The 26,953-nt window shown below is 53.0% G+C and overlaps 1 protein-coding gene across 1 annotated transcript; it reads left to right on the plus strand.

Annotated features, from left to right (window-relative positions):
• Positions 1 to 21,571: 21,571 nt before the first annotated feature.
• Positions 21,572 to 23,477, plus strand: GBX2 (gastrulation brain homeobox 2). The gene is made up of 2 exons (XM_056856138.1): positions 21,572 to 22,073; positions 22,942 to 23,477. The coding sequence occupies exons 1-2, from the start codon at positions 21,614 to 21,616 to the stop codon at positions 23,475 to 23,477; spliced, it is 996 nt and encodes a 331-aa protein (XP_056712116.1). The 5' UTR covers positions 21,572 to 21,613.
• Positions 23,478 to 26,953: the final 3,476 nt, after the last annotated feature.

Below are 26,953 nucleotides of genomic sequence, written 5' to 3' on the forward strand. Positions count from 1 at the left end.
ATGCATTTCAGCAAGGGGGAGTTTCAAGTGAAGATGAACACCACTGCAGTCTGCCAGAGAGCTTCTCTTCTTTCTCTCTAGACCGCAGACACTCCAGGGGGCTGTCTCTCCCATACCTCCAAGCAAAGCAAGAAAGCAAGGCAGTGCCTGAGGGACATGACATTTGTTGTTGTTGTTTTCCAGGGATGGGTGCAGAAGAACACAGGTTCAGTTCCTAGCATCTCCAGTTCAAAGAAATATCCTGATCACACCTGGAACTGCCTTGTACTGAATCAGACCACTGGTCCATCAAGGTCCATATTGTCTACTCAGACCAGCAGCAGCTTTCCAGAGACTCTGGTGGAGGTATTTCACATCACTTTCTGCCTGGTCCTTATAAGAGGAGATGGTGGGGGAAGAAGAAGAAGAAGAAGAAGAAGAAGAAGAAGAAGAAGAAGAAGAAGAAGAAGAAGAAGAAGTTCACCAGATTAGCGTCCGTCGCTCATGTGGAGGAGTGGGGAATCAAACCTGGTTCTCCAGATCAGAGTCCACTGCTCCAAACCACTGCTCTTAACCACTACACCAAGCTGATTGAACCTGGGACCTTCTGCATGCAAAGCAGAGGCTCTTCCACTGAGCTACAGCCCCTCCCCTGATCCAATGGAGACCTTGAGGGGCTGCTGATGGTTGGAGTAGATATTAATTCTGGGCTAGATGGTGTGGCTGAACTCACCCCAAGCTTTCCACACAAGTAGAGAGGGAAAGTCACTGAGCATGCTCTGAAGAGCCAGGGGGAGTTCTCCAAATGTGAGGTGAGAATCCATAGGGTAGTGCAGTCTTCTTCCTGCTCACCTGTGTGTACACGGACATTAACTAAACTCAGAGAAGTTCCCACATTCACATACCCAGTTCCTAGATGTCTCCCATCCTCTTGTGCTGAGTAACACTTATTTCAATGGATTTAACCCTGTATTGGACTGACTCTGTTTTGGATTGCTACTTTTTTTTTTCTGCTGAGCTCTTGTGCAAAATGTAAGATTTAAAGAAGCTTTTTTAAAAAAATCAAAACTGCAAATGTAGAGATTTCTCTGCACATGGATATAATGATCCAGGTCATCAAGGGAGAGTCTGCAAATGTTCTGTATTATTAAAATTCATTAAATTCAGTGTGTTAGTCCATCATTCCTCATTAAATGGGAATGTTCAAGTAAAATGTGAATAAGTTGGAATTTTAATAATGTAAAAAAAAAAATCACAGATTACCCTATGGTGACCTGGATCATTATACTACTGCTGCACACAGAAAGTCCTTAAATCTGCAGTTCTGTGCAAACAAATAACTAAATCTCACCTATCCAGACAACTTCCTTTTCTAGAGCAAGGAGAATTTCTATTGCTATTCAGCACCCAAAAATGACCTCGCGTTTGCAGTAACTGACACAAAGTGTCACTGTTATGTGGTGAAATCAAGTGACTTGGTGGATTTCCCTAGCCTGATCTAAATAAGAATTTCTTATCTGAAGATACTTAAAGGGTGTCAATACTTTTTTTACTTCCTCTGGGATCTCTGTGTACTAGATTATTTGTAGATTTTTAAACCAATGTATATACTTATCAAAGTCCTTTAATTTAAATTTAATCCATGAGTGTTTGCTGATATTATCAGCTGCCGTATCTGCCATTATTGATGCCAGTAATGATTTCCCTACTGTTAATCTATGCTTTATCTGATCCCATGCCCTAATTAAGGTATTTTTTAACGCCATTATCTTCCCTAGCCTGATCTAGTCCTATCTTGGAAACTAAGCAGGGTCAGCCCTAGTTAGATGCTTGGATGGGAGACCGCCAAGGAAGTCTAGGATTGCTATGCTCTGAATATTACTTGCCTTGAAAGCCCTAACAATTGCCATAAAGATTTATGGCAATTTTTTAAAAGGCAAAATGCTAAATGCCTTTTTCCCAACGTCTGGTCCTTTTCTGGTGAGCCAGTGTGGTGTAGTGGTTAAGAACGGTGGTTTGGAGTGGTGGACTCTGATCTGGTGAACTACGTTTGATTCCCCACTCCTCCACATGAGCGGTGGAAGCTAACCTGGTGAAGTGGATTTGTTTCCCCACTCCTACACATGAAGCCAGCTGGGTGACCTTGGGCTAGTCACAGAGAGCTCTCTCAGCCCCACCTACCTCACAGGGTGTCTGTTGTGGGGAGGGGAATGGAAGGTGAATGTAAGCTGGTTTGATTCTTCCTTAAGTGGTCGAGAAAGTTGGCATATAAAAACCAACTCTTCTTCTTCTGATGGTAGGCGTGCCCTCTGCTCACCTCCCTAGAGCCATCAGCATCCAAGAGCAAGAAAATATAGACAAGCAAGCACAAGAGGCTCTTCTTTAGTGCCCTGTGGATCGGTGCCAATAAAAAGATCCTTAGTACAGAATGGCCCTTTGGATAGGAACCATTAAAAATACATTGTCCTTTGTTTTGCCCTTTGGCAACATAAAATCCCATTTCTTGTTGGTTCCTTACACAATTAAGTAGAAATTGCATGTCATTAAGCTTCTTCTAGTTGCACAATGAGATGCTGGAACATTACACTGTGATGTGAGTCTTTTCTGTGTATTGTTCCCCTTTGCAGTCATGCAAAGAACTGAATATTCCTATAATTGGGTGCTAAAGCCCAGAGCCAATTGGCTCTTCCTGGCTAGCTTTGAAGTGGGGTAGTGGACAGCTTTCTACAGCCCAGTTTCTGGGTTCGTGTGATGGATGGGCGACGCTTGCAAAGTAATGCAGCAAGTGAACAAAACAAAGTCAACTTCTTCCAGTGTGCCATGGGTATGGAATTGCCAGGGATCATCTGCATGTACAATAATTGTTTCATGTTGCAGGCACCACCCAACCCAATTTAGAAGATTGGACTTCGCTGGGAAGAAGGAGGAGGAGGAGTTGGTTTTTATATACCAACTCTCTCTACCACTTAAGGAAGAATCAAACCGGCTTACAATCACCTGCCCCTCCCCACAACAGACACCCTGTGAGGTAGGTGGGGCTGAGAGTGTGTGCCTAGCCCAAGGTCACCCAGCTGGCTTCATGTATAGGAGTGGGGGAAACCAACCCGGTTCACCAGATTAGCGTCCGCTGCTCATGTGGAGGAGTGGGGAATCAAACCCGGTTCTCCAGATCGGACTCCATAGCTCCAAACCACCACTCTTAACCACTACACCATGCTGGCTCTCTAGTCCCAGCTAGTCCCTGCTAGTCCAAGGTGCTCACTCCTGAAAGCCATGCCATGCCCTCACCTTGGCCCCTGTGGTAGTGTTTGGTTGCACAGTTTGGAAGGGATATAAGAACATCAGAAGACCTCTGCTGGATCAGGCCAGTGGTCCATCTAGTTCAGCATCCTGTCTCACACAGTGGCCAACCAGTTCCTCTGGAAGGCCAACAACAGTGCCTTCTGGCACTGGTGTCCAGAGGTTTACTGTCTCTGAGTGTTATGTATGCAGCGGGAAGCGGAAACTCTGTTGAACTTGGTGTCTCTCCAGGCTCCTGCGTTGTGTGTTCCTATTGGCTGTAAGGGTTGCAGCCCCCCAATCATGGCTCCTGCGCTCGGGTGTTCCTATTGGCTGTAAGGGTTGCAGCCCCCCAATCACGGACTTGGGGGGTGTGGCCCTGCGCGACCGAATGGGCATATAAGCAGGGGTTCGTTACACAGTTCTCCAGTTCTAGTCCTGTTCCGTTGTTCCACAATAAAAGCAGTTGCTGTTGGAACTCCATCTCCGGTCTCGTGTATCACCCTCACGGATATAATACTGAGCATGGAGGTTCTCTTCAGTCACCATGGCTAGCAGCCACTGAGAGACATATCCTCCATGAATCTGTCTGACCCCCCCCCCTTTAAAGCTTTCTATGCCCATGCCCTGACATGGATATCCCCAGGCTAGCCTGATCTCGTCAGAGCTCAGAAACTAAGCAGGGTCAGCCCTGGTGAGTATTTGGATGGGAGACCTCCAAGGAATACCAGGGTCGTGATGTGGAGGCGGGCAATGGCAAACCACCTCTGAACCTCTTTTGCCTGGAAAACCCAAGGGGGTTGCCAGAAGTCAGCGGTGACTTGAGGACAAACACATACACACACACATCCCCATGGTCATCCCTACATTCTCCGTCAATGGATTCCATACCTGAATCACTTTGTGTGAAGAAGTATTTCCATTTGTCTGTCCTGAGCTGGTCAGAGGAGGAGAAGGAGCAGACCCAGATAGACAAGGATGCTTACACACTATCCATTTATTGCACAACGCATTCATATTTGTTCCTTATATATTGTGGTCACTCCATGCACATTTTCTGAAAGTTACCCGTGAAAGTTACATTTCTGAAAGTTACATTTTTTCAGCAAGCGAGGTACAGTATTTCCTTTTTACCACTGGCAGAGAGTGATTCTTCTAGACACTTGTCTGGTTAGGAGAAGTCATAGAACCCCACTGAGAGGGGGGCCTTCTGGCATCCCCGGGGGTGTTCCCGGGGTGTTACAGGGGGTGGGGCTGACTTTAGGCAGCCTCCTGTCCCCTTTCGGCCCCTAACGCCAGCCCTGAGAATGGTGTTGCTGCACCTGCTTTTTAGCAGGCCCAGCCTCACTGTTCTCTATGGGGCGAAAAGCCCCATTTGAACTTTAAAAAGCCTGCAAAAGGCTTTTTTAAGGTTTTAAGCGGCAGGGAAACCAGTTTGGAGGCGGTGCGGCGGTGTCTCCTCCACGCCTTCCCCGGCTGCCAGAGGCTCAGGAATGCACGGTTTGTTAGCTTGCGAACTCGGCATGAAAAGGCTAGTGAGATCACAGCTACTGCTACACCTCCATGTCTTTCTCTTCCTCCCCCACCCTCACTTTGACTCTCCGGAGTGTCTCTTTTAGCCTTCCTTTGCACGGCAATCCCAAGTAGCCCTGTGAGGTGTGTGGCAGATCTAGAGAAAGCAGCTGTGAGGATCTTCAGCTATCAAATGTGGTATAGCTCTTTTTCCTGGTGGGTCCAACTGCACACGGTCTGCTTGCTTGCTACTTTGTAGCCGGTTTGGGCTGAGGAATATTTGTATTTATGGTTGTAATTTTTTTTTACCCTGCCATCCCTCATGGCTCAAGAAGGCTTCAGTAATAATTAAAACCTTACAAATTAAACCAAAATACCTTAACAAACCCCAAATACCTGTCTCTGCTCCCCCCCCCCCAAATACCTGCTGTTCATAGGCAGGGCCGGATTTAGGTTTGATGAGGCCCTAAGCTATTTGTCAGCGAGGACATCCAGTAACCCTGGGTGAACAAGATGGTCCCTCGCCAGAACAGAATGGAGTGTAGGCGAGCTCCGTCCCCCACCCCCCGTTTTCGTCCAGCCATTCACGGGTTAATTTCAAATGTAGGTCTCTCAATGGGGAATTACCAGCTAACACTTTCTTGACTGTAACCTTGTTTCCAACAGCTCTGCTGCACCTCGTTCTTTGTGTTATGCTATGAATGTAACCGGTGTCTCATTGTATGTATCCTATAAATGTAACCGATGTATCACATATCTGTATTCTGGCCTTAAGTTTCTATGGACCTACCGAACTCACTGGCTTTCTTAATAAAACTTTTACTTGAGGCTACGTCTGGAGAGACGTTTCCTAATAAAGAAACACAACGAAGTACTGAGGTCTGACACTATTGAAGGTAATGGGGCCTTTTATATGTCCAGCTGTCCTTTGTCAACAACAAATTGTCACTGTTTTTTGTGTTGAATATATGCTATATGGTAATTTATGGACATAATAGTTATCTAAAGCCATTTGCACATAACAAAATATGTATTTTATCAAAGTAATTGTTAAACTGAAATACAATTATGTCAGTTTTATTTTATTTGTTTTTTATCTTATATTTTGGAAAAGTACATCGTTTTTTTCCCCCTTTAAATTTTTTGGGGGGCCCCAAGAGAGTGGGGCCCTAAGCTATAGCTTGCTTAGCTTATACATAAATCTGGCACTGTTCATAGGTCATCAAAAGCCCTAACCACCCCCTCCCCAAAATAGACTTGCAGTGCTTCCTGAAGATCTCCTGAGCGGGGTGGGGGGGCTCCCCTCATCTCTTCCTCTGATTAGGAACCATGGTGGAAAAGGCGCCAGCCCCAGCCAATGCCTGGTGGGCCACTCTAAGTGGAGGAACAGCCAGCAGATGGCAGCCAGGAGACCATAATCGGCACATAGGATCATAGGGGAGGAAACTGTCCTTGAGGGATGCAGGCCCCAGGCTTTGAAGAGCTTTAAAAGTCATAAGCAGCACCTTAGATTGACCTCAGAAACAAACAGGCAGCCAATTAACCCATTTCATATGGGCAACATATGTACCCATTGGTTAGTCAGGGGCCTGGAGACCAAGCCCTATGAGGAAAGGCTGAGGGAGTTGGGAATGTTTAGCCTGGTGAAGAGGAGGTTGAGGTGGGGACATGATCGCTCTCTTTAAGTATTTGAAGGGCTTTTGCTTAGAGGAGGGCAGGGAGCTGTTCCTGTTGGCAGAAGAGAATAGGACTCGCAATAATGGGTTTAAATTGCGGGAGGAGAGATGTGTGTGTGTTAAGTGCCATCAAGTAACTTCCGACTCATGGCGACCCTATGAATCAACGGCCTCCAAAATGTCCTATCTTTGACAACCTTGCTCAGGTCTTGCAAGCTGAGGGCTGTGGCTTCCTGTGACTCCATAGAGTCAATCCATCTCTTGCTGGGTCTTCCTCTTTTCCTCCTGTCCTCAACTTTTCCTAGCATGACTGTCTTTTCTAGTGACTCTTGCCTTCTCATAATATGACCAAGGGAGGAGAGGTACTGGCTGGATATTAGGGGGGAAATTTTTTACAGTAAGAGTTGTCCAACAGTGGAATCAGCTACCTAGAAAGGTGGTGAGCTCCCTCTCACTGGCAGTCTTTAAGCAGAAGCTGAACAAGCACTTGTCAGAGATGCTCTAGGCTGATCCTGCATTGAGCAGGGGGTTGAATTAGATGGCATGTATGACCCCTTCCAACTCTATGATTCTAGTTCCTGACAATATTCAGGCTGCCACATTCTGGACCAGCTTCAGTTTCTGGGTTTTCTTCAAGGGTAGCCCAAGATAGAACATGTTACAGTAATCTAACCATGAGGTTACAGAAGCAGGGACCGGTATGGCCAGATCAGCTGAGTCTAAGAAAGGGGAGAGTTGGCAAACCAGATGCATCTGAGAGAAGGCATTCCTGGCCAATGTGCCACTCTGCTTTGAGTAGGGCTGTAAAGACTCGGTGGCAAGACCTGAGTCAGTCTACTGAGCTCAAGGGGAAAAAATTGTCTGTGAACCCAAAATGAGCATCAGAATCGTAGACCACAGAGCGATATGTCTCACGGGGAATAATTTAAACTGGCTAAAGGGCTGTGCGTGCAATCGTTGCTCATGCATCCACCAATGAAAAAGGGCCTACTCATAAAGAAATCCAGGGCTCCCTCTATTACGCCAACCTTTGCTCTAGTCTTTCTGCAAAACTCCTCGCTAGGCAGTGTTGCTCAGAGACCAAAAAGCCCATTTAATGCGGTCTGACTCAGCATAAAGACACAGAGGGAATGAACACGGGCAGATTATGGGCGACAACAGCGATCATTTTTGCTCTTTGTTATCAAGGGACAGTTAAAACAATATTTGCATAACTTGCCGGGCTTTTCTAACATCAAAAAACTGTCAGGGGAGTGGAGATGCTGCCTAACTTGATTGTGTAAGCACGCAGACCTTAGGAAGGAGAAATACAGGACTGCACAGAAGTCAGAGACGGGGCTTGCAAACCTCACATTCTCTTGCCGGGGCATCCCTTGTTCTCACATTGTTCTCACATTGTGATTACAAATGAGAGACGCAGCTGCTTTGTTATGCACCCTTACCTATGAATCAGGCCCATCAAGGGGACTTACTTCTGAGTAAATAAGCAAAAGGTGCTACACTGGCCTACGGCATGCATGGGGATCATTTTATTATACGTATTTTAAATATTTAAAAAATCCTTCTTTGTACTCATGACTAAAAACATTACTCATTCCTAAAAATGTAAATATATAAAATACAACTATTGGTTGGCCTGATTCATAAGTAAGCATACATAATATTGCAGTTGGGCCTCTCATATTTATTTTATGTATTCATTTAAAACATTTTTATGCTCCCTTTCCACCCAATCAGGGTCCACCAGGCAGCGAACCTAAGAAAAGTTAAAACATTTAAAACAATTAAAAATACAGTTAAAATAATACAATTCCAATTGAAAACACAGAGACAACATTAGGATGAGGTCCAGTAACCGTTATTGGGGGTACGCCAGATGAAATAAATAAAGTTTTCATCTGCTGGCGAACTACACCAATGGAGGGACACAAACGAGAGTCCCTGGGGAAGGAGTTCCAAAGTTTTAGTCTTTCTCGGGTTGCCATCAGTCTAACTTCAGACGGTGGGGACAACCAAAACAGAGCCTGCGAGGATGACCAGAGTGAGCAGGTAGGTTCCTATGGGAGAAGTACAGGTGAGCAAGGACAAGCCTCCCAGAGGGAGGAGAGAATCTGGTAAAATGTTTCCTTACAGTTTCGCTCACAGGAGAAGCAAAGGGGAAGGGAGAACACTTTTTCCCCATGGTGCTTTGGGTTTTGTATGCATTGTCAGGTTACTCATTGGTAGGGTTGCCAGGTCCCTCTTCGCAACCGGCGGGAGATTTTTGGGGTGGAGCCTGAAGAGGGCAGGGTTTGGGGAGGGGAGGGACTTCAGTGCCATAGAGTTCAATTGCCAAAGTGGCCATTTTTCTCCAGGTGATCTGATCTCTATCGGCTGGAGATCAGTTGAATTAGCAGGAGATCTCCTGCTGCTACTACCTGGCAGTTCTCAAGTAACAACAAAGCTTTGCTGAAAACAACGTAGTTACCAATTAACAACAACACGCTAGGCTCAAAATAATTCCAATACAAAAACTGCGAATTCTACAATTTCATTCAATTATTAAACAAAAGGTAAACAAATTCAAAACATATCCAACACCAGAGCAAATACAATATTTTTCAAAATGCAAGCATAAACCAAATCAGTCCCAACCGGGCTTTAGAGTTCATTCAAAGTAAGTAGAAACCGGAACAGTGTCAATTTCAAGTCAATGTAAACCGTAACGAGGATAGCAAAGATCCTTTCAGTTCCACCGACAGTCGTGTTCCAAAAAAAAACTTCTAGAATTCTGCAGACGTATAGTAAACAAAAATAGAAGCGAGTCAAACAAGACGACACCTCTAGATTAGTAGTCGTTTCGCCTGTAAGGCTTCTTCAGTCACGCTTCTTGTGGGAAATAATGAATTGTAGGGCAAAAATTTGCCTCTGCAAAAAATACATACACTTAGAATTCATCCGGCATTCTAATTCACAAAGATACAAATTCACAAAAATATGTTCTTACCAGTACAGAGTAGAGATATTGATAATACCACGGCTGAATTTTTAGTAAACAAATATCCTAGAATGCCTGTCCTGTACACTCTACCAAAAATACACAAACCGGGAATAATTCCACCTGGTCGTCCGATAGTGTCAGCATCACAAAGCCTCTCTGAACCTATTGCCAAATACTTAGACTTCCATCTTCGGCAATTTGCTATAAATACAGATTCTTTCATACAAGATACTGGTGATTTTATCAGGTATACTGAAAATGTACATGTTCCTGATAACTGTATTCTGGCTACTGTTGATGTGATATCTTGGTATACTAACGTCCCTCTTAATTACACCCGTAGAGTTATTGAACGTTGTCTAGAATCTAGAATAGACCCGATTCCATCGTCTAAATTTCTTCTTAGTCTCACTGATATTGTGTTCAAGCATAATTTCTTTTGTTTTGATAACCAGCTGTATCTCCAAATCTCTGGAATCGCCATGGGTTCGGCAGTTGCTCCGATCATTGCCAACATTTTTATGGTCGATTTTGAGAACAGATTTATTTATGGCGACCACCCATTTAAAGATCTTATATGGGGGCATCGTCGTTATATCGACGATCTGATATTTTTGTTTTCTCCAGAAATCAATTTTGATGAGTTTTTGTTGTGGTTAAATAATTGCTCTAGTATAAAATTCACTGGTAAATGTGACACTCAATAAATTCCTTTTCTTGACACTCTTGTATATAAAGACTGCAATAACCAACTTGCAGTCACTTTGTATAGAAAGACAACAGATAGGAATGCCCTATTACATTTTTCATCTTGTCATCCTAAACATCTGAGGCAAAATTTACCATTTGGCCAATTTGTGAGGGTTAAACGTAACAATACCACAACTGAAGGCTATCAGAAATCTGCAGCTTCTCTTTCATCTTCCTTAAAGAATAGAGGATATCCTAATAATATCATAATTAATGCTAAGACCAGAGCTGACACCTTAGATAGACAAGAATTATTATACAGGAATAAACATCGACAAAAATCTCAGCAACCCATAACTTTTGCTTTACAATATTCTCACTTAGCTGTACATATTACTAACACCATTAAAAAGCATTGGCATTTATTGTCAGATATCCCGGGTTGTAGTGATCTTCCCAAAATTGGCTATAAAAAAACAGCATCTATTAAAGACAAGCTGGTACACTCAGATATTTATAGAGATGGATATGGACAGACCACAAAAGGACATTTTAAATGTCATCAATGTCTTGCTTGCAATTTTGCCCTAGAAGTCAAAGAATTCACAAGGACTGATTCTACTTTTACTTTTAAGTTACAGTCCTTCACAAATTGCTATACTAAATATTGTGTATACTGTCTTTTCTGCCCCTGTGGAAAAATTTATATTGGTTCCAGTATCAGAGCCATAAAAACTCGAATATTAGAACATAGATCTAGAATCAGGGCAGGTCTGACGTCTGCTCCGGTTGTAGAGCACTTTCTCCAACTTAAACACAATGAAAACGACTTGCGTTTTTTTGTTATCTGGCGGCTTAATCCTAGGAAAGTCAACAGATGTGATAATGAGAGATTATTGAGGCAAAAGGAAACTTATTTCATTCATATCCTGAACACTATTACGCCTCATGGCTTAAACTTAGAGAACGACTATTCCTGCTTTCTGTAAATTGGACAATGTACCTTTAAGAGCCGATCTCTCGGCTGCAGCTGCAGAGGGACAGGTGCGCTGATTCAATCCTTAGACACTCACACCAGTTGATTATTTAGTGAATATTTCTCTATACTATTGAGATTGCTACAATATAATCCTTACCCCAAGTGGGAAGTGATGTCTCTTACCCTTCGTGGGAAATAATAATGATTCGGCATTTTTTGAAATCTTACCCGTTATGGGAGAATATTTGAATGAATGAATGAATGTACAAGAGGACGTTGTAAGTATAACTTTTTATTGGACTGTTTTGACAATTTTGTATGTAAACAATGGTTTAGTATACGTTTTATATGAATCTTAGGAAGGACTGATGAAGATCTGTTCATTGTGAACTCGAAACGATCGTCTCCTCGTTGGGAACCTCGTTGAAAATCCTTTGGGTACCACTTCTACAATTGAGAGAGACTCTATGAACATTAGCTGTGTCATTTTAACACTTTTCCCACCTTGTACAGTCACTTTGTTCATCTTAGCTTGTATGTTTCAGCTTAGTAGTGTATCTAGTGTGTATAGCTGTATTGTTATGTCATTTTGGTAGCTTATAAAGTTTTTTGCACATTGTATACACTTCGCTCCTGTACTGAGTTCGTCATCCTCCCGATATTAGTACAGTGGTGTCTATTTCTCCCCCCCCCCTGTACCTGGAGGTTGGCAACCCTACTGGTCGGCAGCTGCGGCTTCATACTTGCCTTCCATGTTTCAACCCCATAATTGCCTCCTCATGCCAGTCACTCTGCTGGGCCATGCATGTGTTGCTGCCATCGCCGAGTAGGTACATGAGTAGGTAAAATATGGGAACATTGTAGATGTGGTTGCGTTTGCTAAGGGGGGTGGGAAATGCTTTCCACTAAACAGGGTTACCCAGGTAATGGGCTGTCTCTGTTGTGGCCCCCACCTAATGGAATGGCCTGCCTGGGGAGGTCAGGGAGGCGCCCTCTCTCCTGGCTTTCCGCAAACTATGCAAAACTGAATAATTCAAGAAGGCTTTTCTATGCAGGCAATAGAGTTGCCCTGTTCTAAATGTTTCACAAAGTTACTTGGATAAAAATATTGTCGAAGGCTTTCACGGTCAGAGTTCATTGGTTCTTGTAGGTTATCCAGGCTGTGTGACCGTGGTCTTGGTATTTTCTTTCCTGGTGTTTCGCCAGCAGCTGTGGCAGGCATCTTCAGAGGAGTAACACTGAAGGACACTGAAGGAGTAACACTGAGAGACACTGTCCTTCAGTGTTACTCCTTTGAAGATGCGTGCCACAGCTGCTGGCGAAACGTCAGGAATTACTTGGATAAATTATTAGGGCCTGTAGTCTATACTACTGTGAGAGCCAGCATAGTTAAGAGCAGCAAACTCTAATCTGAGGAAGAGAAGGAGGAGGAGCTGGTTTTTATATGCCGACATTCTCTACCATTTAAGGGAGACTCAAACCGGCTTACAATTACCTTCCCTTCCCCTCCCCACAACAGACACCCCATGAGGGAGGTGCGGCTGAGAGGGTATGACTAGCCCAAGGTCACCCAGCTGGCTTCATGTAGAGGAGTGGAGAAACCAACTCGGTTCACCAGATTAGCCTCCGCCACTCATGTGGAGGAGTGGGGAATCAAACCCGGTTCTCCAGATCAGAGTCCACTGCTCCAAACCACTGCTCTTAACCACCACACCATGCTGGCTCTGGAGAACCAGCTTTGATTCCCCACTCCTCCCCATGAAGCCTGCTGGTGACCTTGGGCCAGTCACAGTTCTCTCTGAACTCTCTCAGCCCGCGCAAAGGCAGGCAATGGCAGAACCACCTCCAAATTTCTCTTGCCTTGAAAACTTTACGGGGTGGCCATAGGTCAGTTGTGACCTGATGGCACTTTCCACCACTACAGCATGATGTAAGAAGGATCCTACTATGTGCACTGTTTAATGTGTGGTGTGAATACTTACACTTTGCTTCATTTCTGTCTTTTAGGTTTCTGGTTGGTTCCAGACTTCTACAATCCTGGTCCTATAGCATTGTTTATTGAATGTCCCATTTTGTTGATTGTTCTGACTCAGTGTAATCCGCTTTGAGAAAACCAGACTGGAAATAACACAAATAAATCAATCCACAAGGGCAGGATGGCCTCTAACCTCCACAAACATGTATACATCTGTTAACGTAGTTAGATTGTGGAACTCCCTGCCCCAGGATGTGGTGATGGCGGCCAACTTGGAAGGCTTTAAGAGGGGAGTGGACATGTTCATGGAGGAGAGGGGTGTTAATGGCTACTAGTCAAAATGGATTCTAGTCATGATGCATACCTATTCTCTTCAGGATCAGAGAAGTGTGCCTATTATATTAGGTGCTGTGCTACACAGGCAGGATAATGTTGCTGCAGCCGTCTTGTTTGTGGGCTTCCTAAAGGCATCTGGTTGGCCGCTGTGTGAACAGACTGCTGGGCTTTATGAGCCTTGGTCTGATCCAGCATGGCCTTTCTTATGTTCTACGAGAAATGTGAAGAGATGCAGGGGAGAATGGATTGGTAGGAAGGGAAAGTTAATCCATCTCCAGCCCGTTGGTTCTCCCTGTGACCTCATGGAGTGGAGGGATAGATTTGACAGGAGGAGACAGGGTACAGTACCCTTCTTTCCTATCCTCACATCAGCATTACTATAATTACGGTGTGGTGGTGAAAGGTGAGAAGGACCCCCCAAGAAGCCTCACCAAAATGCATTTCACTTAGCTGTCTTCCAAACTCCACAACATCCCAGAAATTCAGCCCACCTCAACGACCCCCCACCCCCAGCAAGTCACACAGTTCGAATGCAATAAATATAAATAGCAATAACAGCAAAAGGATAATTTAGCAAACAGCAAAAATAGCAAACACAAATAGCAATAATAGAAGAAAATCAGCGGTGAAGAGGCTTCTCTTCAACCATTCATTTGATAGAACTTTGTTTTTTTAATGAAGAGAACATCCATACTGTTCTCAAGATCTTTCATAACATACAGGCAGAACACATTGAAGCCAGCGCTGTCCGTCCCCAGAATCTGAGCATCTAAATAGCTATCAAGATTCCTGATTCAATTTGTGGTCCCTCCCCGCCAGTCATTTGTGAAAGGACAGATATATCCTGGTCCATTGCTGCCTCTGGTGGCAGAGGGTTTCACACATTGCTAGCCAGGCAAGTGAATGAAAACATGCTCCTTTCCTTGGGTTCCACTCTCATTCATGTTTCCAGGGACATAATGAACCACCAGTTTCTTTTCATTTTTGAAAAATCCAATTATGTTCCAGTTCTATGATTCCTTCTTCACCATGGCTGTTTAAAAGTACAGCGTCTATGCCCCCTCTTCAGATATGAAAACAAGGAAACATTCTTGCACCCTAGATTTCACTTCCTCAAACATCTGGCCAGGTGCATGAGGTATACACAATGTCTTGAAGATGCTATGAGTCTCTGGTCTGTTCTTGTTGCAACAGACTAATGGGCCCATTGCTCTGGGATCGTGAACAGGGATCGTTTCTGGTTGCTGGTCACTTTTCTATTAACGCCTCTTGGATCACAATGTACATTAAAAAATGGGGCCCCAGCTCCAGAGATGGAGATTATAGCTAAATTGTTAGCTGATGTTGATCCTCATGTGACTGTTACAGTGGCAAAATTCCTGTCTATGGCATTCAGAAGAAGGAGAGTTGGTTTTTATATGCCGACTATCTCGACCACTTAAGGAAGAATCAAACCGGCTTACAATCACCTTCCCATCCCCACAACAGACACCCTGTGAAGTAGGTGAGGCTGAAAGAGATCAGAGAGAGCTGTGTCTAGCCCAAGATCACCCAGCTGGCTTCATGTGCAGGAGTTGGGAAACAAATCCAGTTCACCAGATCAGAGTCCACCGCTCATGTGGAGGAGTGGGGAATCAAACCCAGTTCTCCAGATCAGAGTCCACCACTCTAAACCACTGCTCTTAACCACTATACCATGCTGGCTCCCAGTAATAACAATGATGTCTCATAATGTAACTACACCCTTTATAATTATGTGCCTTGTTTTTTGTTTCAATTGGTCTTTGAGCATAAATAAAGAAGTGAACGCCCCTTGCCATTGTGTTGTGCTCTTTTCAAGATGAGCTGTGAAGGCATCGCATTAGTTGTGCTGTCTGGTGTACAATTTTCTACCCCTTTCCTGAGAATCCTTGATATTTGGCTGGCAGCAGTATAATGTCCTTATATTTCCAGGCCATGAATATATCCCTTATTATGCCATCTCATACGATTGTAGCAGGAGTTCTGTTTCCTTCCTTTTGCAGCCCCTTACACGTGTCCTTCTGGAATGCCATTTGGACTTCAGACTCTTCCGGGGTCTTCAGACCATGTGGATGGCTACCCACAAAGGCATCGCCTAGGCAAGAGGGTGGGTTAGATCCCTTCCTTCAAAGATGCTCGAGGAGAATGAGGTGAACAACCAAGTCTGATTGGTTATTTCCCCAAATGGTGGATCTTTAGTCCATGTTCACCTTTCTTTCTGGCTATGTGTTTGTTTCCTTTTCACAAAGAAATTCTGCTCCATAGTTTTGGTTTTCCTGCAGTCAGTGCATAGGTGTCCTCTGGCAGAAATGGCAGCCAACGCAGGGACTCCGTGACAGGAGCCTCCTTAGAATAACTGCCAAAGGGCTAGAAAGTCCAAAGGAGCTGAAAATCGTCTCCAGGAAGTGGGGTCATAGAGGAACAGCTTCCTGAATGGTATGCACACCCTCTGACAAAAAAAACAAAAACCGCAAAGCATTCTCACTCTCACCCTCCCCTTCCCATCATGGTGCCTGCAAGTGAAAGCAGCAGAAATCCATTTATCATGCTCAGTGATGATGCTACAGCCTTTAGACACCAGATTTCCCCAGCCCAGTTCAAGTCCCACAACAGTGGCAGCATTTTTAAAGCATCCCAGAAAACTCCCCAGGCACGTCTTGTTCCAGAAAATCAGAGCCATACCTTGCACAAGGCAGAAGACAGGGGGATTTGCATTTGGGGATTTGGGGTGGGAGGTATTTCCAAATGTGTCCTCTGTTTTGCCTAAATAAGAATGAAGTAATTGTTTTATACTCCCCCCCCCCAAAAAAAAACCTTTGAAGAAAGAAAGAAAGAAAGAAAGAAAGAAAGAAAGAAAGAAAGAAAGAAAGAAAGAAAGAAAGAAAGAAAGAAAGAAAGAAAGAAAGAAAGAAAGAAAGAAAGAAAGAAAGAAAGAAAAACCCTGGAAGCTGTGCCTTGCTCTATAGCAAGGTGGTCTTTGGGGAGAAAGACTGGATATCTGTTGGCGGGTTCAGCTGAAGCTGGGAACCCAGGACACCTCCGAGAGTGATGGGGCCCTCGGCCAATCAGGATTGCGATTTCTGCTTCCTCACAGGCAGCACTCCCAACACCCCTCTTTCCCCCTTTCCCATCCTGCCCCACTTGCCTACATTTCTCATTCCCCAAGACTCTATTTAAGACTTGCGCATACGGATCAAAATTACTCGTTGCTTAAATGCGTGGATTAAATGCTTTGGTATTAATTTCTCCCTGGTTTTGACGATGCATCCCTGAGGGAAAATGTGCATTTTCTGGTAATAAAAAGATGAGATGGGTTAACTACAGAAACCCAAGCTTCGTTCTCCCACATCAATTCTGAACCCAAAATTTGGGGATGGAGTGAGAAGGGGGGAAACAAGACTCTGAATCCTCTTGGCATTGTGCAAAATTGCTAGTTTGATGCCCTTTCGTTTAAACGCGCCGAAAGGGTTAGAGGTCAGAGAAAATGACTGCTTGGCTCCCATCCTGGCAGCAGGTCGGGGAGGCGCTCGGTCCATCCAAAGGGCCCGAGAAGCGATCCCAAGCCATGCGGATCGGGCCAGGTTCGTTTCGATCTTCCCCTCTGGCCCTCATCCAAACGAGGCGGGCGCTTTCCTGGGTTGTAAAAGAAGGGGGAGAAAGCCAGGATGCGATCCGGCCGTTCGCCACCGGTTGAGGAGGACGAAGGGAACAGATCCAAACCCTCTACAGGTGCTGCGGAAGTCAACCCGCTATCGCACACGTGGCCGCGTCTGGAAGGAGAGACCCGTCACCCGGCACGTGGGAACGCGAGTCCGCTTCCAGGGTCAGGCGTGGGCACACACGCCTTGAAGTTTCCCCGGAGTTCCTAAGCCAGAGCCCTCCTTCCCGCCGCCAAGCGAACTCTGCGCCTTAGACGCGCACCGAAGGGGAAGGGGTTTGGAGACGCTGGCGCCTCGGTGGGGTCCCTCAGCCTCATCTGGGGTGGGGGGCGGGGAGAGGCCGGACCCCCGGAAAGCCCGTCCCCAGCCCGGCAGGGACCTCTTCCGAGAGAGAGGCCGGATCCGAAGGCCCAGGGGGACCAAGGAGAGCTCGGGCGCACTTGGCACGGGCCGCGCTTCTCGTCCGCCAGACTTTTTGCGCCGTGTTTGCCGGCCCTTCGAAGCCGTAGGGATCGGGCGCATCCGCCAGAGGACGGCACTCTCCATTGGCGCGGGGGGGGGGGGGAGCGGGCCGCCGTCAGTGGGCAGGCGGGCGAGGCCCCCGGGGCCGGGGCCCTTGGCCGCAGAGGGCTGCTGCGGGGCGCCGTCGGTCTGAGCTGCGGCAAACGAGACCCTCCTCCCCGGCCGCCGCCTCTGGCTGCCGCTCCCCCCGGCCCTGCCTTCCGCGGCCCCCCTGCGCCTCCGGGCCAGCCGGCGGCCCAGCTGCGCCAGCGGAGGGCCGGGAGCCCCTTCCATCCCGGCGCGGGCACCGGAGAGAGGCGCTCCGGCCGCGCCAGGCTCCGCGTCCCGGCGGCCAGGCACTCACCTGGGCGGGGGCTGTCAGTCGCCCTGCCTGCCTTCCGTGCACCCCCCGTTTCCGAAGGGCCGTGGGCTGCTGCTCCCGGGGCCGCTCCTCCCCAGCCTTGCAGCCGATCCACCCCGTCCGGGCTCTTCTTCTGGGCTTCCCCCCTCCCCACGGCCGCCTTTTGGCGAGTCTGGCGATCTCATTGACGCCTGGAACAAAACCCCGGGCCGGGGGGGCGGGTGAGGGGTCGGCCGCAGCGCCCTGGAAACCGGCCCGAGCGCCGGGCCTTCTCCTCCGCCGACCGGAGGCCTGCGGGCAGCGCAAGCCCCCGGGAAGCCGGCGAAGGGCAGGCCCCTCCTCTCCCGGGGAAGCCCTCCCCGGCTGGGCCTCTCGCCCCGGCCCTCCGAGGACTGCTGGGCCCTGAGCCGAGTCGGCCGGCTCTTGCGGGTCACCCGGTGGCGGTGCCAAGCCCAGGCCTAGGACAGGCGCCCTCGGGGCGCTTGCCGGACTGGCCCCTGGGGCTGAAGACGCCAGTGGGGCCCGGGGGGCAGGGGCGCCCTCAATGCCAGGGAAACAGCCCCTCCCCGTCCAGGTTTGCCCCCTTTCTCCACCCGGCCCGGCCCCAAGCCAGGTCACTTCTGCAACGGGAGCGGCTCGGGGATTGCGCCACTGAACTGGGGAAGCCCCCTAGATCCCCCCAACTCAGCCCGCCGCGAGTCCAGGGCTTGCATGGACGGCCTGGACGGCTTCGGACGCGCCACGCGGGCCAAAGAGAGCAAAGCGCGGCGCCGCTTCCACCGGGCAGGTTTGCCCTTTGGGCGCACCCAAACGTTTTGGGTAAACGCGAGCGCCGATCCGGGCGGGTCACGTCGAAGAAGTGAACCGAGGGGGGGAGGGAAGAGCCCGCCGGAGCGGTGCGCTGCAGAGTGATCCATTACTCGAAAGGGTCACTCCCTAATCGGCGATCAGGCGGCTCCACCCCAGCCATTAAGGGAACGCCGAGGAGGGGAGCCGGGCTGGGATTGCGGCGTCTGGGCGGCCGCCCGGGGGGGGGGGGAGGCGAGATGCTGTCAAGGAGTCAAAGGCGAAGCGACGGACCCGCCGTCATTTGACTCCCAAATGAGCCCGGGGACCCGGCCGGGGGGACGCGGAGAGGCACGGCTCTGTCCCACCTGGGCCCGGGCGCTCGAAAGAACAGATGCGTGGAAACCATCCCGGACTGGCTTCCCCGTTTTAGGATCCCCCTGCCCCGAGTCTCAAAGTTTCGACGCGCCTTTGGCGACTCGGAAGGCGTCGAGAGGGATGCCCGCGAGCCGATCTGACCGGCTGCGAAGTGGCAAATCGGGGGAGGGAGGAAAAGGGAGAGAAAGAGGGCGCGCTCCGTTGCAGCATTCAAAAAAGAAAGAAAGAAAATAATCGGTGAAAAGGTTCATTTTCCTCGGCCATTCTTCTCCTCCGCCTCCCTGTCTTTAGCAAAAGAAATTCGTTGCCCATAAAAAAAAAGATCCCCCCAAATTAAAAGCATGCAAATCAACCCCTCTTTTATTTTTATTATTCCCTTTAATAAACCACCTGATCTTTGCTTGGGAAATCTCCCTTAATGGCCGGGGTTGGCCTCCGCGCCAGGCCCCTCCGCGGTTATTTATGGCCTCTAAACTGTTGAAAGTTCCCTCGACGTTCAATTTACAAGATTGGGGGGGGAGGGTTCTCCCCCTTGTTTCTTCTTCTCCCCCTTTCTTCTCCCTCCTCTCCCCGTCCTGCCTTTTGTCCCCAAGAAAGACATCGCGTTGGAAGGGCTTTGAAAAGGCGCGCGGGAGAGAGAGGCCCGGCCCGTGAAAAGGCGGCCGGCCCCGGTCCTTGTCTCGTTCCGCCGCCCTCCTGAATGACTCTTTGGGCACAAGGCAGCCGCCTGGAGTCTATTCGGGGGGCTCCGGGGATCGCTTTCTCTCTCGTTGTCTTCTGCTGCCTCATTGACCCAAAAGAGAAGAGGGGGGAGGCGTGAATGAAATAGATTTCGAAAAGAGAGCCGAGGCTCCGGCGCTTTTGGTCCGCGCAAATTGGTGTGTCCGATGGGTCTGGGGGAAGAGGCTTTCTTTTCTTTTCTTTTTTTTCCCCCGACACAAGAAGGCCTTTGTGAAACTCGCTCCGGACACTTCGGGACAAACTTGGAAAGCGAGCGAGGGCTTCCTCGCCCGGCTCCTCCAAAGAAAAGCTCTCGCCCCGCCCGGCCCCGGAGCCAAGATCTGCCCGCCTGGCGCAGCGCTCCGTCCCCTCCAAAGAGCCTGGACATCCATGCCAATTAATCGCGCCCGGGCAGCCTGCCTGCCCTTCCTTCCTTCCTTTCCCCGGCTGGCGCGGAGCGGCTTGGCCCGGGAGGACGGCCCAGGCCTGCGGGGAGAGGCGCGGGGGCTCCGGAGAGCTCAGGTCAGGCCCAGGGGCCGGAGACGCGGGCGCCTCGCCCCCCGGGGGACTAGCCGGGCGTCCCCGGAGCAGCGGCGCCGCACCTGAGTTGCCCGGGGACCAGCTGGGGACGGGGAAGCCCCTGGCCAGCCTGCCTGCAGCGACTCGGGACGGGGCCGGCGCCAAAAGCCCACGTCCGCGGCCGCCTGCTTGGGTTTCCCGACTGGCTGCGCCCTTGGACGTGAACCGGGCCGCTCCTGCCGGACTCCAGGTTCCCCCTCCCGGCCCCGGCAGCTGGCCAGGGGGTGAGCAGCGGGCCCGTCGGGGGTGGGCAGAAGGGGGCCGGAGCGCGCCCGGCTCTCCAGAGGGCCGGATCGATCCCTCCATAAAGATCGACCCGTCTTTCTTTTCCAATTAGCTCGGCGCGCCGAGCAGCGCCCGTTCCCCGAGCCTCGGCCCCAGCGCGCCCGGGTCGTTCTCGTGTTAGCGGTTTCCAGCCGAGGAGACGGGTCCATCTGCGGCCCTTTAGCCGGGCCAGGCACCGCCGCCTTCGCTGCGTCGCCTCCCCCTTCCCACCCGGCGACCCACCTGCGCCTGACCCCCAGCCTCCGCACCCATCGTCCCGAGTCGTAGCCGGTCGCCGGCAGGTCTCCCGGGAGGGTGGCACCCGGCTTGCCCGGTCGGGGTGCGGCATCGCGGCGGGACTCCCCGTCGGCAGGCGGAAAGGGGCGAGGAGGGAACTCGGGGTGGGGGGCTGCGTGGAGGGAAGCGGAGTTTCCCGGGGAAGCCGGTGGAGCGCTCCCCCCCCCACCCCCCGCTAGCACCCCGCTACCCTGGAGAAGGCCGGAGCGGCGGCCTTGGCAGCCGGGCTGGACGGGGAGGGCGCGGGAGGCTGCGGGCCGAGTCCGGGAGGCAACGGCGGCGCTTCTGGGCGCGGAGGGGGGGGAGCGGGAGGCGTCGGGGGCGGGGGCGGTCTCTCTCCTCCGAGCGCCCCCTCCTCCCCGCGGCCCGCGGCCAATGGCGAGCCGCGACGGCGCCCACGTGGGCCGGGGCCGGCCGGGCGGCTGGCAAAAGGTGAATGAGAAAGAAGAGCGCGATTCAAAGGCGGGCGAGCCGGCGCGCCGAGGGAGCGAACCGGCGCCAGGCAGGCAGGAGGAGCGAGCGGAGCAGGCAGGCAGGCAGGCAGGCTGCGGCAGGCCGGCCGGCCCGATGGCTCCGGGAGGCCGCCGGGCTGAGCCCCGGCGCTGAGTCCGCCCGCCCGCCCCGTCCAGCCGCCGCTCCCCATGCGGGCCGCGCCGCCGCTCAGGATGATGCCGCGCCCGCTGGGCAGCAGCACGGCCTTCAGCATCGACGCGCTCATCGGCAGCCCGCCGCCGCCCAGCCCGGGACACTTCGTCTACGCCGGCTACCCCATGTTCATGCCCTACCGGCCCGTCGTGCTGCCCCCGCCGCCGCCGCCCCCGCCGCCGCCCCCGCCGCCCGCCCACCCGCTGCCCAGCCTGCCCGGCGGCTTCTGCTCGGGGCTGGCGCAGGGCATGGCCCTCACCTCCACCCTGGTGGCCGCCCTGCCCCCCTTCGCCGCCCAGCACCAGGAGGCCGCCCGCAAGTTCGCCCCGCCGACCGCCCTGCCCGCCACCTTCGACAAGGCCGACGGCGCCGAGGCCGAGGACGGCAAGGCCTTCCTGGCCAAGGACGCCGCGCTGCTCTCCTTCTCCGCCGCCGAGGCCGTGCAGGCGTCTCTGGGTGAGTGGCCGGCCGGCCGGCCCGGGGGGCGGGAGGGGGACGCCGGCGCCGAGGACGCGGGAGGGGGGATCTGGGCGCTGCCCCCGCCCCACCGCTTGCGGGACTCGGGGCCACGGCTGCGCACTCAGGGCCCGGGGCCACACTGGGTCCCCCTAGCACCCGCCGGTCTCGGACCCTCCTGCTGCCCACAGCCCCCCGTCCCTACGGGCGGCGGCAGCCCCAGCCGGCCGGGATTCCCGGGGGGGGGGGCTCCAGCTAGAATCCCAAGGGGTGCGCCGCTTTCCTTCCGCCCAGGCCTGATCACTCCCGGGGAGTTAAAAATTCAGGCTGGAAGAACGGAGGCATCCGGGGCGCAGTGCTGCCTGTTTTAAAGGGGGGGTAGGGGTGAGGGGGCATCTCGGAGGCGCCCCTTGGCTCTGCGTTGCGCGCTGGGGGGCTGGGCAGCGACCTCTCCAAGCTGCCTGGCTGCTGGAGACCTTTCCCGGCTTACTGCTTTCTCTGGCTCCCCAAGAGTAGCGGCGCTTGTCCCGAGGAGCTCTTTCCCCCTCCCCCTTGGCAGCTTCCCTCCGCGCCCTGCAAGTGGGGGGTCCCTTAGGCGCAGCGCCCTCCGGGCTTTCAGGGAGGCCCCGGAGGGGAAAGTGCCCCAGCGCTAGCCGGGAGCATCCCCGGGCTTCGCCAGGCATCCTCTGCGGGCCTCGCCAGGCATCCTCCCCCATCCCTCTGCGCCCCTGCTCGCCCGGAGGGCCCAGGGGCGGCCCAGGCGCTCCCCCGGCCCGGGAGCGTCCCGGCCCGCAGGCCTCTCCGGCCCCCGGAGCCGCCGGGAGAGGCGCAGCCACTAACGGCCCGGTGCCTTCTTGCTTCCCCTTAGGGGCCGCCCGGGGCGCGTCGGCCAAGGACGAGGCGAAAGGCGGCGTGGGCGGCGAGGAGGAGTGCAAAGGCAAGGAGGAGAGCTTCTCCATGGACAGCGACCTGGACTACAGCTCCGACGACAACCTGCCCGGCCCGGCGGCGCACAAGGAGGACGAGGCGGGCGGCGGCCTGGAGGAGGGCGGCCCGAGCGCGGCGGCCGCCAACAGCACCACCTCGACGGGCAAGAACCGGCGGCGGCGCACGGCCTTCACGAGCGAGCAGCTGCTGGAGCTGGAGAAGGAGTTCCACTGCAAGAAGTACCTGTCGCTGACGGAGCGCTCGCAGATCGCGCACGCCCTCAAGCTCAGCGAGGTGCAGGTCAAGATCTGGTTCCAGAACCGGCGCGCCAAGTGGAAACGGGTCAAGGCCGGCAACGCCAACTCCAAGACGGGCGAGCCCTCGCGGAACCCCAAGATCGTGGTGCCCATCCCCGTCCACGTCAGCCGGTTCGCCATCCGCAGCCAGCACCAGCAGCTGGAGCAAGCCCGGCCCTGAGCCCGCGCCCCGCGGGCCCCCCACCCAGACTCTGCGCCCTATTTATTGGACTCTCCGGACTCTGGACATACCTCGCGAGCGGCGGGGACGAACCGCGTCTTACATTCCAGGAGGGGCGCCCGGGCCGGGCCGGGCCCGCTCCAGTCGCGCCTTTGGTTTCTTTTGGGTTGACTCTTCTTTTGGGTTGACCCTTGGAGGGGGGAAGGGGGCCGCCTTCCGCGGGGCTGCCCCGCCGGCCCCTTCTCCTGCCGAGGGGCTCCGGCCGCCCTCCGCGCCCCCTTCGCCCTTCTGCTTTGTTTTCGTTTCCTTGCTGGTTTCGTTCGGACATTTTCGGGCCGGCTCTCCTGCCCTCGCCGGCGGCCTCCTCTTCCAAGCCATGTTTCTCCCCCAACAAAAGCGCACGACTTTCCCCCCCCCCCACGTCCCTGTTGTGTTTGCGTTAATTTATTTCGAATGTAGTTTTGCTTTTTTTTAATTATTATTATTATTTTCGTTTTTTCCCCCCTCCTTCTTAAGTTATGGAAACCAATGAAACGAAAAACCACGGTTTTATGTTGTGAATAAAGAGACGAAAAAAACAAAAGCGAGCCGACCCGGTGGCGGGCGGGCGTGCGCCGGGGGGGGGGCGGCGGCTGGGCTGGGGGGCAGCTTGGCCGGAGCCGGGAGATGGGGGGCGGCCCTGGGCACCCGAGGCCAGGCCCGGAGAGGAGGGCGCATGGCGGGGATGGAGCTGCAGGATCGGCGGGGTTTGGGGCGCGCGTCAGGGATCCGTCGAGCTTGGCCGATGCTTTGGGACCGGGCGGCCAGGCTAGCAAGCCGGGTTGGGTGCTGATCTCGGGGGTGGAGGAGCTGGGAGCGGAGGCGCGTGTCCCCAGGTGGAAAAGCCGCTCCGGTTTGGCTCCGGAGCCAAACTTGACGGCTTCGGGTGGTTTGAAAGACCCGGGGCTGTGCGGTTGCTGGAGGAAGCTGGTTTGGAGAGAGCGGGCGGGAACCGTCCATCCCCACGTGCAGCTGGTTCGCGCTTGAAGCAAGCCCCCGGGAGGGCTGCCTGGCCGCTCTTCATGCCGTCCAGAGGGTTGGCCAAGGCCCGCTGCGTGTGAGAAGAGGCGGCAGAGCGGGGCCCGGTCGTCTAAAAGGCCGACACGCGAAACGGCCGCAGTCAGAGAAACAGAGGGACCTTTGAACAAGAACCCTTTGAAGGCAAGAGGCCGGGGGAGCGGGGATCCTGAAAGGGTGCGAATTAAAATCAGGAAAGGACGGAAGGTCTTGTGACAGCGACCGAGCAGCGGCGACGGGGAAGGCCCGCTTTGCCCGGGGAAGAAGGGCCCGGCTGGCCCGGCAGCTCCCGGGAGAAGCGCCGCCGCCGCCGCCTCCAAAATGTCCAAGGGTGGCTCGGACCGGTTGGCAAAGGCGGCGGGGAGAAAGGGCCTTGAGGCGCAGGTGTCTCTCCCCCGGCCCTTGCGAGGTCCTTCCGAAAAATAAATGACAGTAATCCCCAAGCGGCAGAGGGGCTCTGAAACGCGCGTCTTCGGGCTTTCCGACGCGCGATGGCCCGTGGCTGAGCCAGGCTTGCTCAAGAACCCGCCTTCACGGGGAGGGGAACCAGAGGTCGGTCGGTGGGGGGAGACGGACAGCGGCCCGAGGCTGGAAGCAGTTGGAGGTGGTTGAGAGCCGCGCCGGTGTCCAAGTCCAAACCCCCAAAAACCCACTCCGGGGGTTGCCTGTTATTGGCACCTGCCCCGTGACGCGCGGTCGTTTGGCCACATTTCGGATTCTCCAAGCGGACAGCGCGGGGCGAGATTCGACCTTCGGGACCGACCAGATTTCCGGGGCCTGAGCTGCCGAGAGCCGGAGATCCCTCGGCCAGATCCCCACGCGGGTTCTCCCTCTGAAACTCCCCGCGAGAGAATCGGAAAGGTCCTGGCCAGGACTGGGAAGCGGGCGCGCCCTGCTAGGTCGTGGGGATGGTCCCGGGAAAGGGTGTTCCGTGGACTGTGTACTTGAGAAGGGGCTGGCCGGTCTTCGTGAGGGCGCCGCGAAGGGGGGAGCCGGACCTGGCTGATTCCGAAGCAGGGGTCGTAGGGGGGGGGGTCCCCGGGCTCTAATCCAGGGATTCTACACTGGTCAGATCGTGTGGAACCGTGTACACGCCTGCATCGCGCGCGTTTCTCTGCTGGCTCCTGATGGACGGGGAGAGGCGGCTTTCGGGATGGGAGTAAACGCAGCTTGGAAGCGGGGAGGTAGAACAGCGCAGTTTGGGGGGAAAAAACTATCTCCCGCGCACGTCGAAGTTGGTCCCGAGGGAATCCCTCTTGTCTGGGGAGCGGAGGAGAAGCGACGGGGGCCGGCGGGGCGGGGGGGAGAGATTGGGGATCTGTGTAAGGGGCTGCCCGAAGACCCTCTTGCAAAAGATCCAGGCGAGGGGCGCTTCATCCCTCCCTTGGCCAGCAAAATGGCCAGGAAAGAAACTGGCAGAGACAGAACGAAGAGAGCAAACCGTTGACTCTTAAAAAGAGCAAGAGCCCAGTAGCACTGTAGAAACTAACAAGATTTCATGCGAAGTGTGAGCTTCCGTGAGCCACAGCTCTCTTCGTCAGATGCTCAAGAAAGCTCCCACCCTGCATGACATTTTGTCCGTCTCTACGGTGCCACTGGACTCTTGCTCTTTTCCACTTGTTAGTGACGGACCAACGCGGCTACCCATCATGATATACCTCCATAGAGGGGCCGTGGCTCAGTGGGGGAGCCTCGGTTTGGCATGCAGAAGGTCCCCGGTTCAATCCCCGGCATCTCCAGTTATAGAGACTAGACAAGTAGGCGATGTGAAAGACGTCTGCCTGAGACCCTGGAGAGCCGCTGCCGGTCTGAGTGGTCAATACTTGAACGGACCAAAGGTCTGATTCAGTATAAGGCAGCTTCATGTGTTCATAGTTGACTCGTAGGGGGGGGGGTTGGGATTATGCCCCCCACCTCGGACAGTAATCTGAACGGACGGGGGGTGGGGAGAAAGAGGGAGGGCCCGGCATCCCGGCAGGGTCAGGCCCAGGCCCGGGAGGGGGAGAGCCCCCCCCAGGCCGAGGCAGGAAGATAAACAAGCGCGGGGGGGGGGGAGGCTGATGGCTGTCATCGCCGCGGCGCGGGCCTTTCATTTGGCTGCCTAATGAGTCCCATCACAGGCGGCGAGAGAAATTGTCAATCGCGCCCGGCGCTAATGAATTTCCCGGCAAATTGTAATCAAGCCCGGCCGTCGCGGCCCGCTGATTAATGAGCCCCCGGAGGCCCGGCCGCCGCCCCCGCGCCGCGCTCCAGCCCCGCCGCCCCGCACTAAATTAACAGCGACTTGTCTGCGCTTCGAATTAACTCCCCGTGATTAATTCTGATGCGGGGGGGGGGCGCGGAAGGCTCGCCCGCCCTAATAGCGCCTGGCCTGGCGGGCGGCGGCGGGGAATGAATACCGCCTGCTCTGAACCCCCCTC

This window comes from Euleptes europaea, chromosome 10, assembly GCF_029931775.1.
Source record: "Euleptes europaea isolate rEulEur1 chromosome 10, rEulEur1.hap1, whole genome shotgun sequence".
NCBI classification, from domain to species: domain Eukaryota; kingdom Metazoa; phylum Chordata; class Lepidosauria; order Squamata; family Sphaerodactylidae; genus Euleptes; species Euleptes europaea.

Coding starts and splice junctions, on each gene's coding strand:
- GBX2 (XM_056856138.1), top strand. CDS start 21,614: ATGCGGGCCGCGCCGCCGCTCAGGATGATGCCGCGCCCGCTGGGCAGC. Junction 22,074..22,941: donor GGCCGTGCAGGCGTCTCTGG/GTGAGTGGCCGG, acceptor GCTTCCCCTTAG/GGGCCGCCCGGGGCGCGTCG.